This window comes from Temnothorax americanus, unplaced genomic scaffold (assembly GCF_048541705.1).
Source record: "Temnothorax americanus isolate GAGA-0224 unplaced genomic scaffold, ASM4854170v1 Scaffold22, whole genome shotgun sequence".
Lineage (NCBI taxonomy): Eukaryota > Metazoa > Arthropoda > Insecta > Hymenoptera > Formicidae > Temnothorax > Temnothorax americanus.
The window spans coordinates 2,118,656-2,131,969 of record NW_027509360.1 but is presented as its reverse complement, the minus strand read 5'-3'; the positions used below and the strand labels follow the sequence as shown (position 1 = coordinate 2,131,969).

At 38.3% G+C, this 13,314-nt stretch overlaps 2 protein-coding genes across 4 annotated transcripts in view; one reads left to right on the top strand and one right to left on the bottom strand.

The window, feature by feature from the left end:
• LOC143898137 (uncharacterized) overlaps positions 1-13,314 on the top strand; it is a 331,198-nt gene that overhangs the window by 40,202 nt on the left and 277,682 nt on the right. The gene's annotated exons all lie outside the window — the stretch shown is intronic.
• LOC143898129 (dipeptidase 1) overlaps positions 1-13,314 on the bottom strand; it is a 130,407-nt gene that overhangs the window by 18,775 nt on the left and 98,318 nt on the right. For 2 of the 3 annotated variants that reach the window (XM_077407353.1, XM_077407354.1), the window contains exons 6-8: positions 8,892-9,024; positions 4,763-4,913; positions 12-81 (exon numbers count right to left, since the gene is read on the bottom strand). In XM_077407353.1, the coding sequence (XP_077263479.1) occupies positions 12-81; positions 4,763-4,913; positions 8,892-9,024 (354 nt within the window). The remainder of the gene's footprint in view (positions 1-11; positions 82-4,762; positions 4,914-8,891; positions 9,025-13,314) is intronic. The other variant, XR_013257107.1, reaches the window with a different exon arrangement.

Here is a 13,314-nt window from a genome sequence, read left to right as displayed (position 1 = left end):
TGTTGACTCACTTTCCCAAATTCGCTGAGGCCCGGCGTGGAGTCCTGAGTATTGTTCGTCTCGCCAACGGAACAGACTGCCCTGCCAAGAAAATGTCTGTTAGAACGTCGGGGTTTGCGTCTCTCGCCGCAAAAATCCAGCGGTCGCGCTGCGTGCTCGCGCTTGCTTTCTCTTCCCTCGGACGAGTTTCGGATGAGAGAATGGAGCGAACAAAATTTTCTGAACTATCAGGTTATAAAGCTTCTAAACTCATACATATTTATTATGCGTATACATACATATTTCATGATCCATTTAGTGTGAAATAAATCGAATTCCCGATCACGCGTGACACGACAAATTGTCGATCGTGAAAGCGTGTATTCATCATTAATAGAAAATAAATAAATTATTTTATACTCTATTTTGTCACATTTCAAAAATACCTATTTATTTATTTGATATTATATAGAATGTTTTTTAAGTGTTAACAATGAGTTTTTCTATAAAGTCTGCGTCTGTCCAAAACTCGATAAACATGATAATCTCCATCCAGCTTTAATATCTATGATTTTTGTAATAATACATTTTTAGATCTGATCAGTAATGGCTGGTATAGGTATGCACTGAGAACAGAGAAATTCAAACTCCTTTCTATTTGTGCTCGAATAGGCATATCCGAGAAGCGTTGGGTCAAGTGATTTAGGTCAAATGTGCACAAACTCCCCCGCTTTCGGGGTTGCGTACTTCGTTATCATATACGTTGCCTTTAGAATCGTTAAAGCAATCTGAAGCTCATTCGAGTTTCGCGTAACTTTTCGGAAGTAGCGTGTTTTCATTTATCTATTTATTACGGTTAATTCTTACTATTTGCTAGAGGCAAATTTATTGATAATAAGAAAAGTTTCGAAATATTTTGAGATATAATAAAAGCAATATCTTGAGATCACAAATACCTAATAACCGTATAGATGTGTCGTTTTAATAGCATGTCATTTAATGTCACTTAATATGTCATTTTTATTATTTTAATGGCAGACTTTTCCTAAATAACTTTGACATTTTCTGAATAATTATATAAGAGACTATTATCGATTGCAACTTTTTCAATTTTCTCGATAAATATCTTACAATTAGCAATTATAACTTTACTGTAAATATCTGTTAAAATAAATACTACTTGCAATTAATTGAAAAATGTAACATCTCGTTATCTATATTTATACTTTTAACGCTTAATAATTTTCGTAACTAAACATTTGCATAATTTTAATTTTTGTTAAAAAAATGTAAGCTTTTAAATTCGCCAGAGAAACTATTAAGACTTGTTTTGACTGTTAATGAAGAGAGTTTGTGTTATTTTTATTTACTGCTGAATAGTGGAATACGTCCAAAATATCGAGGAAATAAAGGTGGAAAGGTTAAAAAAACAAGTAGTATAAAGGCGCGAATGATATTGAGAATCCGATAATTCTTCACGGTCGATTTTCGCTTCCAGACGTGGAAACGCCAGAGATGATTCGGCGTCGTCATCTAGAACTGTAGAAAATTCAATCGGGTCGACAATCTCGCGTCCCTAGGGAGGAGAGGGAGGACACGCGACAGAAATGGAAAAAGACGAACAGAGATGCGAGAGAAAGAGAGAGAGAGAGAGAGAGAGAGAGAGAGAGAGAGAGAGAGAAGAGGGTCAGAGGCTGACATTAAGCCCCGGGTACACGTCCGAAAGCAATTCGGATAATGTCCCAATAAAAGCACGCTTTTTCTCATGGATGCCGGAAATCTCAGGCCGCAGAGATGAAACCGCATTTTTAGGATGAGTTTTCTTCAGATGTTCTCTCTGCGGTAGGCTTCTCTCATAGACGTGCACTTTTCTGAATGTCCCAAATCGCTTGTTCTTTTGTGACTCAGCTAGGCAATTATTATTATGTCTCCTATTACAAAAAGTTGCACATTGCCTATTGTTTTTTTTATTACGACTTATTTATAGCGTTATTGCAAAGATGCGTGTAAATTTCTATAAAAAAATTACTTAGATTTAATTTCAATAATTCTTAGAACAAAGCATTAAGTTTCAGAAAATCTGGTGTAATTTAACTTTAAAGTTGATATGATAGGAAAAGTACAAACTGTATAAACTTTAAATGTGTTATTATGATTTTTATCTTTCAAATTTTTTCTCATGAAACCTCGCGATTTATTTTATTACGTAGACATTTCTAATATCTGTATTTTTATTTGAGTAACACATTTATTTGTGAAATGAATCCTTCGCCCCTTCCTTCGATGTCGAAGACCTCCCGACCTCCCGACCTCCCGTGTCATGCGTATCAAGACGACATCGACGTAATTTTGGAGAAAGGGGAATTTTGTAGATTAGAAGAGAAAAATATGTACTATCCGAAAGAAGATTTGCACGTCGAGGGGTCTGACGCGATTCCCGATTCTTATTTACTGCTGTAAGCGTCGTGGCGTCGAGGGAGACATAAAGCAGGCGAACATCGCGGAAAGAGCACGGCGAATCGGGTCGGTGCCCATTGTCGTATAATACTTCGGCCTTAAAACGGCGTTAGAGTTAGTAACATTGGCGGTCACCGTCGTAATTTACATCCCGAAAACTACCGGGGCATCCAGCATCGCTCTCCTCGAGACGTAAATCCTATTTTGCGTGGCACAGGGAACACAGAATGAGATTATTACATTTCGAGCATGATTCCTCGCGCTCATAAAAGATACAGTATGAGCAATGTGGGTACATGTACGGTTGACGAATGCGGTTGACAATTGGTGAAATTCGGTTGATAAAAGAGGTAAAGCGGATGTGAAAAATGTAACAAATAGAAAAATAAAATCGCGAGAAATATACTTTTGAATTTTTGGCATCATCCCGACTTCTTCGGCGCGGCCATTTAATGAACGTTCCCAAGCTTCGCGAAGAGAAAAAACAACTAGAATGTTCTAAACTTTAGTTTCCGGATTATGAATATTATTATGCTGAAAAGATAAAAAAAAAACTTGGCGAAGTTCGAGAGGGTAGAAAAAGTCGAGCGAGAATTTTTCGTTGGTCGCTAATAAAATTTCCTTTCGACGACGAAGATCTGTGTAAATGACCACGGCTTCGTGATAATTAAACGACCGCGGAGCCGCGCGAGAGTCGAATGTCGCTGTTCTGCGCGCGTGTAGTTCTGTTTTATGGCCCGCGTAACTTGCAGCTCGCAAATAATGCAATGTTGGATTTTCCGCGAAAACACAACTTGTCGCGGCTCATGTGACCCGGATCGAACAAACGCATAAAAGCAGGGACTTTATTTACAACTCCACACGGCACGCGGTATCGCAAGGGAGGCATAAACCTCGAGGTTAAAGATCGATGTTCGAGGAGGAAAAGCGTTTCTGTTCCTATTCTGCTCCATTTTTCGTCTCGCAATCTCGCTCGCAAGAAGCGAGCGGATAATAATAAACTAATATATGCGATAAAAAAAATATAAAATAAAAATATAGTAATAAATTTTCCGCAATTTTATATTTTTAAGTTCAAGATTACATCGCAAAGATTAGATGATATTTTTAAATGCTTTATTTTGATATATAACATCGCGAGAAAAGATATGAGATTGTTTATGTTTCAAAATTGTAACAAATAAACTCGTAGTAGCAATATGTAAAGTAACATAAATAAAAGCCGGAGCGTATCGTTATAAGATTTTATCAAGTATTAAGCTCGATTTACTAAATGTATAATGATGAACAAATGATGCGGTAGATCGGGACGGACAATGCCAGACAAAATCTGGCAAAATTGGAAAATAAAGTCAGAATAATTTAAAGAAATGTCTTTACGGTAACTGATTAGGAGACTAAATTGTGAAAGTTGACTTCTGGATTCTGAGGTCTTTCTAATAAAAGATGCTACTCTCCTCTTTTTCTCTCTATGCGAAACAAAGCTCTTCCTTTCTTCCGTAAAGTTTCTTTTTCAGACGCGCCGGAAAATAAGCGGCGGCTTTGGGCTTCTTTCGAAATTACAGAAAAGAACTTCCGGGCGTCCAGATTTCAGGTTATTTTGGCCCTCGGCTAAGCCGATCAGCCGTGGAATTGGTTTGCCTCTAAGAGCAGATTGTGATACGAAGCACAATGAGTTGCGAATAAAAAAAACCTGATGTTCGATGAATGAGCGGCATGTACATTGAGAAACTTCTTGAACGCGAGGTAAGAGGAGGCACGACAAGAACGATGTCGAGAAAACGAAACGCCCCGCAGAATCTTGATCTCGTGAATAGGAAGGTGAAATCTTTCAACTCTAATGAATCGTGCATTGACGCGAGGAACATAGTATCGAAAGTTGAAGTTAAAGCGTATTTTATACTAAATCAATATTTCAGCGAATAGGCGATTTCAAAATATTGTTTTTTAGCTAAATCGATATAGAGCTTATACAATAATTCTGTTTGTAAATTAAATCGAGCTTGGCTCGGAATAATGTAACATGTATAAGATTGTTATTTTTATTTGAAATCAAGCAGCGTTATCCCTATTAAGTATGCCGTAATCTATTATGATACATAATTCATGCATAATTTGAAAAAGAATATATTAGCTTTTTTATTTTCATTTTTACTCGTGATTAAATTCTATCACACAACGCTCTTTATCATCTCGTTAATTTTTTTTGCTGCGTGACCGGTTTATTACGAGTCCGTTATTCCTCTCATTGAGCTTCAGATCGCGTTAAATTAATTATTCCGAAGACAAGTTCTTATATGTACGCTCCCTCGTAATTTATACTCACCAGGAGGTGTCGCACGCATGTGTCAGAGTAAGATATCGCGCTCCCAGACCGTAAAATGTCCTGAGGACACCCAAGGAATTTCCCAGGGAATGACCACCTTCCACTCCGATTAGACTCGCGATCTTGCCTTCTCTATGCGCCTCGATGAGACCTGCGCAAACACCATCACATCATGATTTAATCGAGGATTTAATTTAAAAAAATCTCTCGGTGCCATATTCTTTAGTTTACGTTCCACGATAATAGAAAGTTCGTCACATTTTAGCGATTTAATGTTGTAAACGTGAAACTAAAAACTGCGGTAGCGCTATCCACGATGAACTTGCCGAACTGAGAATATTTAAACCTCAGAAAACACCTAAGTACACGAGTTATTCGAGGCTCATCCTCCCGCGGAACTTCGAATCATCTTCGGTGAACTTTGCTCTCGGCCGAATTACAGCTTCTTCCGTGAATCAGCGAAGTTTCGTCCGTTTTTTCGTCGTGCCTGCTCCGCCGGCGCGAGTCTTATAATTTTTCCTTTTTTTTCCCCGGGCGAGATTAAAGTGACACTTTATGAGATTAAGCGGAGCCGCGGGATCGTAGAATTATGGTGTTCATAGATTATTTACGACCTTCGCCGGGTGAAGAGATCGGACGGAATCTCGGAAAGTCGGTCGCGCTTTAGGCGGATCGGGAATGAATGAAAAGATCGGTAAAAATCGGCTTTCAGATCCGCTTTCGGAAGTGCTTTCAGGAGTGCTGTCGATCGCCTCATTGAAACTTTCAGGCTGCATCGAGACGGCGCCGGTGGGATATTAAAGCCCGCTGATTTATCATACTTTATATCGTGTATGTCGAGTATCGCGCGAGTTATTTATTTAACTGCATATCTTGGATTTTTAAAGTCCGCTTTGCTGCGATATTAAAGGTATACGTATGTATTTCTGTAATCTCAGGATTAATGACGGATTCGTCGGACTCGTAAACTTTTATTATCCTGTTGCTTTCCATTCGTTCTCAAAAATTCTCACACTGCGCTTTTTTTATCGCTACACAACCACGCCATTTACGATCTCTTGTTTATTTCTTTGCGCAGCTTTTGGTAAATTGGTAAATTATTATTGATGCTGGTCAATATAATTATAATTTAATCGAATTTGTAGACCGTGATGGGGTTGCATAAATTTTTATATAGATTAAATCCGAGGATATCGGATTGTAATTAAAAAAACATTGAATAATTACAAAGAAAAACTGCAATAATAAATTAATATTAACCTAAAGTTTTTACGCGCTCGCTTGATTCATCCTTTTATCATGCCATACGATAAGCTAAAGCGTTTTATAGCATTTAATAGGATTTAATATCTTTTATCTTGATACAAGAAAGCCGCATACTCTCTCTTTAGAGTAACGCGCCATTGATCTCGAAAATTAAAAAGCTGTAATCTTCTCTTGTAATTGTTCTCTGCCTTGCTACTTTGAACGAAGCTCGCTTGGAAGCAGCTTGCCTTAAAAAAAAAATAAAATGAATCTAAATGAATATATCTCCTCCTTTAACAACTTTTTCGTTTTTGTTATTAATTACTATATTATTTTACAATAAGCTTATTATTACATAATGTAACATATAAGATCTAATCTGAGATCTAAGGAACATCTAATAGTAAAAATGGTTTAACAAATTATACATTGCGCGAGATAAGAATATTAAAATATCGATGTAACGAAAAAATAAATTTCTTAGGACTAAATTAACACAATTATTATAAATAATTTACATTATCAATGATTTAATTTTTTGATTCTGGTTTATCGATTGTATTAACATGTAACAACTTTTATGTGTTTTTATACGAGTTAGAAGAAATTAGAGTGCTTTGAGAGGTATCTTGCTAGTTATTAATTAATAACGTTTTTTTGCACTTGGTCAAATTCAACGCAACGAATTTTCAAAATTGCGGTTTTTTTGTCTGTTTGGGACGCTGTTGTGAGATAGATTCGCATGCACGAGCCGTTAGCTTTTCCACCTTTTACCTTCTTCATACCGCGACCTCGTTTCCACTTCCCACTTGGCGAAGTTTCTCGAGCTTATGAAAATGGCTGACAGCTTTCCGGACCGGGTTACTCGCGGTAAGTTCCACTGCGAGGCTTTCGTTGCGAGGTTGTGCCAGTCCCACACACATTTCTTCACTCGCTCTTCACACACACACATATTCCCCTTTTCATATTTCAACTGCGTAACTTGATTTGGTATATACCTGTTCAATCAACTGTTCATTTGCATAAACATATTCGTCGCGAGAGGATCAAATTTTTCATTACTGGACGATTAACTGTATCTTATCAATCGCAAAAATTGTATCGCAATTTCCAGCATGAAATATTGTGGCGACTAAAGTTTGAACTAAAATTCTATTAAAATAAAGTTTCGTTGTAATAAAAGATTATCTAATTTATTTCAAGTAAATTGTCTTTGCGTTTTTCATTATACAATGTACGCCGTTCGAATTATTTGTTACGTTTTTAATCGTTTTTCGATTATTTATGCAGCCTTTGTGCAGAAGCTATATCGTAAAATGTTACGCGTTCTTATCTCTTTCTCGCGCGACCTCGATTCGATTTCAACGAGCTTATGAAAATGGCAGTCGGGTTTCTGAAGTGAGTTACTTGTCGCAAAAACTTTCACAAGCTTTCGCGTATATCCTTCTCGCTGTCCTCTCCTGTTTGGCATTTTCTTTTCTTTTAGCTATGCGCGCAGTTCGTTCTTTATTTTAGCGCCGCTGTTGCCTCGGTTATATTTTCTCTTTTTCTCCATGAATATATCGTAAAAGTAGCTATTGCATATCGATGAAATTTATTCTCCATTAGTCGATTTCGCCAACATTTCGCAAATTCTCGTTAACAGACGATAAATTGACCCATTAATTTTTAACGGTAAATGAGTTTTCGTTAAAAATAGAGGTGGTTTAACCAGTCATCAACGTTAATGGACGTTCGCGAAACAAAAAAATTTGCATTCAACACATTTCGTAATCCTTTTATCTCTTACTGTATTGAGATAAACTTTGACATACCTAATAGTAATTCGTAACAGGTTTCTAAAATGTAGTGGGGTGTTAGAGCTTTAAATTATTTTCCTAAATTTGTATAAAATATTTCAAATATGCGCGCAACAAAAATGTGATAATAATTAATTAGTACATTAAGCAGCACTCGTAACATGAAATTGATAATATAAGTTAGTTGGCATTAATTCGTCAAGATTAATTCGAATCGCAAAGTGATAAAGGCCCGTCAATGATCCGGCAGGCATTATCTCAATTTTAATATTCTTATTACGTCGAATACCGTTATGTCTCTGGTGTCTCGTGAATCAGCAGGGACCGTCGTCGATTATGGCGTGGGCGGTAGCCTAATACTTTTGTCCACTGCTGATAAATCTTCCCTAATACCAAGTTACGCCATCGAATCGAATCCAATAACGACTTTCCTCTTCAACTTCGGAGAAGTCGAGCAATTAATAGCGGTCCTTTATCCTCTCGAATCGTCCCGATGAGAAACTTTCTCCAAGACCGTCGCTTTCATATCTATTGGTACTACCGGTTACCGTGTTACATTTAATAACATAATACGACGGTCGCAAGAATTCTTTTAGTTACAAAAGGTAAGGTTCAGTTCAAATAAACCAACGTTGCTCCTGAAGACACAACGTGGATTCTTTTGATAATACTTTAGAGACCCACATTCATTGTACGCGCTTTGGTATTGTTGACGTTTCTACTCAACTCAACGATCCTCGTTTTTCACTTGCGTTTGCTTGACACACATCGCATTGTTCGTATAATATTACTAACATTTATTACTGTCATTTATTAATTGGCTAACTATACAATCGTAGTTATAAAATACTTTATAAAGGTAAAAAGGAGATAATTTTACGTCTTTAAAATTGATGATAAAAAATAAACGCGCAGAATGATATTAGATCGTTTAGAATAGAATTGCAATTTTTTATACGAATTTAGAAAAGAAATTACTGATATTTAATATGAAGAAAGATTATAATGATGTGATTACTGTCACGTAATATGATGGAAAAATTATAAAATTGTTGATTATAGATCAGTGCTGATGTAATACTCACCTTTGACGGAGGTAACCAGGGTTAAGTGTTGAGCATTCATTTCGGCGAGTCGACGAATTACGTCGATCTGTTCCAGTGAGAGTTGAACTGCGTTTAACTGAGCGGCACCGCAAGGAACGTAGGCGGACCAAAACTGAAAAAAGAAGCAGATTATATTATTAGATTATTTAGAAATCTAGCATTTCTATGAAATTCAATTTAACAAATGTTTTAACACAAAGTCCTTGCGGTATGAATGTTTCAAATTAAGAAAAAACAACTTTTTTCTTTTTATATTCTCTCCCATTTTTCTCGTGCACGAAATTAATCGATTGAAAATATTTTTCGGAGAGAGAAAATGAAAAAAGGAGAGAGAAGACAATTGGTGGGCTTAATAGTGATATAAAATCTTGATATAAAATGGTTAAATCAAATATCAACGAAAGAAGATATCTCAACAAACTTATTTAGAAAAAGGGCACTTCTTTTTTCCGAAAAAGAGGAAATCTGTTCATATAAAATCATGTAATAGTTTATTCTCTCTTTTAACTCTCGAATACATTTCTAGGAGTTACATTGCTACAATAAAGCATTGCGGTGGAAGATATCAAATGAAACATTATTAATAGTAGTTCTCGTGTATTTTTTCGCGTGTTCTGATATCGCGTGACTCCGTACTACAAGTGTCGTAATATAGTCACGCCCAATTGCTCACAATGCTTTACGATTGTCGGCGCGATAAACGTTTCATTAACTCTTTACGTTAAAAAATTTGGGTTTTACTTCCGCGCTTAACAAGTTGCTTTATCGCGCAAGGAATGTTATTTGAGGCTTCTTGCCGAGAAGGAATTTCACGTGAAATACCGATACTTTTATCTATATCTATCTAATTACTTTGCATAATTGAAAACATGATATTTTGATCGAGAAAGTAAATAATCTTGAGTCTACGGGACCAAATTAATTAAGAGAGAATTTAATATCTTTAATTGTATGCTAAGCAGTCTCTTTTGTATATTTTTCTTATAAAAGAAAGTATATATATATATTCAAAAAGTTTAGCATTCTAGGTCGATATTGATCGAAGGAAAAGTATTTATTGTACTGAAATTAAGATTTTCCTTCGATAAAATCATCGTAAGTCGTGTTTTCAAAGTTACATCGATTTTAAACTTTGCTTGCACCAGGCGAAATGATCTAATTCCCGCGTGTTTACTTAATTTACGCGTAAACGCTCAGCCTCGAGTTAAGCGTTCACGCAGTTCGGCAAATGTTGAATTCCTGGAGTTCGATCGAGCTAGCATTCGATGTGTCGTCGTCGAACGTAATCGAACGTCAATATCGGGAAGGAGACACGCAGGGCAGCAAGTTGCTGGAATACGGCATTCACAGCCCGAATTTCACTGCGCTTTCTCGTAGAGGCTTTGAGAGAGCTAGCGTTACCAATTACTCGGCGGTCTAATTAACACTGAGTTACCGCGCGCACTGGCGTAAATATTGAATTTCAGTTCCGGGTATAGTCTAACGCGATTGGCATCCTCGATTCTCGCGCTGCCATGCCGGTCCTCTTCCGACATCAACGTTATTATACTAATCGCATGACATGAATGGGCAGGATGGCGTGCGTTCGGATAGCGAGGGATGAAAGAAAGCTGGAAAAGCGGAGAGAAGGTAGATAGGGAGAGATGAGAGACGAATCGTCACGGAAATCTCATGCAACTCAAACGAATTATCTTTCGACTGCAGGGGAAATCGGAGCTATCGTCTCGGCATGTAGCGTTTCACGAACGGTCTTTTGACGCTCGCATTTATCGCCGATAGTATATATAAACGCGTTCTATGTACATATACACTTCCGCGTGACGTTACGAACAGAGAGACGCATTTATATTTTCTCGCTATTATTTTGACTGCGTATTTGAAGATACTACATGCGCGAGAGTTACATTATTCTTCTTATTGTTAGTGAATTGCGCGAGATAGTGACAATCGTCACAAATATACTCGATGTTCGTAGGATCCTAAACGTATATATGATTTATCGCTCTTGGTAGGCAAGTGAATTCACGGGCTATGTGAATTCAAATAATTTATAGTATTTTGCGCGTAATTTAAACGGAGTGCGGATGCGCGTGACACGCGCGTAGACATCTTTCCGGTACATCGCGCGGCAGATGCGCGCGATAGAGGGTTATTCGTCACGGCGAAATAGACGTGGGGACGCTAATAATCTGACGCCGCTAACTGATGGAGTTTAGCGTTGCAAACAGCGAGCAACAGCGAGCGGATCTGACGTTCCCTATCTTCCGGACGACCCCCGCGCCGCTGTAGAACGCGCGCGCGGACGATCGCATGGCGAATCGCAGTTAATAATGATATCGCGAGGCGGGGTATGCGGCAGATAAAGCCGTCCGACCGGAAAGCTACGTGCCTTCTTGCAGAAGGAAAGCAGATAACACTGACGAGACGGGGGGCGGAGGGGAAGTAGTTCAAAACACGCGACGGCTGCCAACGGAATATCCGCTCGATAGCGGTGCAACGTTTTGAGAAATCCAGGGCGGAAACGTATTTATCGAAGAAAACGTATCTTGAGAGCGTCAGCGTGAACTCGGGATGAAGGATAAACAACGACGCGCGTTAAATGGAAGGCGTTTTGCTGTCGCTTCGCGGAATAGCGTCAAATTTTACAGGCGTAATTGTGTCCAATAAACACCACGGATACTCGAATTTATAGTTGTAAGTTGTAACTGAGAGGAACATAATGGTGCACGTGCATCTCTTCAGGCACTCATACTGTACTGTCAACGTGTACATATAAAAGAGTCAGCTAAGTGCCATTGCTACTTACGAAAGGAGCAACAGATTTTCATCTTGAGCACTCAGAGACCTTTTTATTATTAATCAGTTTAACTAACTCTTAGACTTGCCACTTTACATGTTGTTAGTTAATATAAATCTGCCAAAAACTCGGCAAATGCACGCTGCTTGCTTTATGCACCACGTACGAGAAAATCATAATACACATTCTCTTTGCGAAGGTGACGTCGCGCAGTGAGGGAGCTCTCGAAAACAAAGACGCTTTCAATGCATTTCGCGTGCAAGTGCACTACTCACGATCCGTGAGAGTTCTTTCGTTTCGTATTCCTTCGAAATAGCCTTTTCCCGACGACGAAAATTATTTTCTTGCGCCCGAAATAGCCCGCTCCAACGGGCGTGCTTCCGTTTCGCGTCGGAAAGTAGAGATAGAAAAAAAGAGAGAGAGAGAGAGAGAGAGAGAGAGAGAGAGAGAGAGAGAGAGAGAGAGGTGGTAAGGATATAGTTTGGAGTAAACAACGACGGTACGGGGTTGCTAGTCCAGCGCGGCCAACTTCGTGGATGGAGCTTTCGTCTCGCTGATTGTCTTTTATCGCTGTTCTCTCGTTGCAAACTTCAGCAATCTTTTCGCGGTCACGGTACTTTCTCCGCGTTTTCGACGGAAGTTAAGGGGCGGAAGAGGGTGGTAAAGGATGGGCAGGGGGGAGTACTAAGCGGGCAGGAACTCGGCTTCCGTCCCTGTGTGCGCCCCAACGAACTGAGAAGAAATGGAATTTCGTCGCGCTCCCGCTGTGGGGAATTTGTTCGTAAACAGGATTGCCATTGTTAAGGATATCTACCTATCTACGTACCGTGGAGTTCGCATCGCGCACGAACGCGAAGTTTGAGTGGCTCGACCCGAAGGAACCGGTTTACTGCCGCAACGAATGCGCCTCGATACACTCGCTCTCGCGAATTACACGGCATTTCCTTGTTTCGTTATGTCGTTTTTACCGCTATACTTTCCGCACGATAGCTCGAGGGGGTGGAAAGACGGGTAAAACTGGTGTACGGCTCCTTTTTTTAGTCGTAACGGTCTTTACTTCTATTTTTGTAGAGGTAAACGGAGTGAATTTTCTTTTGGCAAAGGTTTGCTCTAAAAACTAAAACACTTCATCTCGCTGTCATTTTCATATGGAAATACGGCGATACTAATAATGCTCTGTATATTGTGTATTCAATTTATTCGTAATGTATTATCATACGGTTGAACTCAAATTAAAATTCTATGGAAATAAAATTCCGCCACCACAAATAATTGAACATACAATACATATCGCAAAGGTAATAATAATGTCATAATTAATATGCTATTTATTATGTTATCTCGTTTTACTGTTTTCATATTATTTTACGACTGTGTGCAACCATAAAATATTAAACAATGTTTATCGGTAATTCTAGCGCCGTAAGTTCAAGCGCAGGACTCATTTTTATCCATGAGTATCGAATTATCGATACTCTTTATATTGCCGCGAATAAAATTTATATTTATAATTACTAATGTCGAGTACTATATTGTATCTGATTTTTCACATTTATATGTACAATCTTTTGATAATATCGATAAAACCGTATTGACAGTAGATTA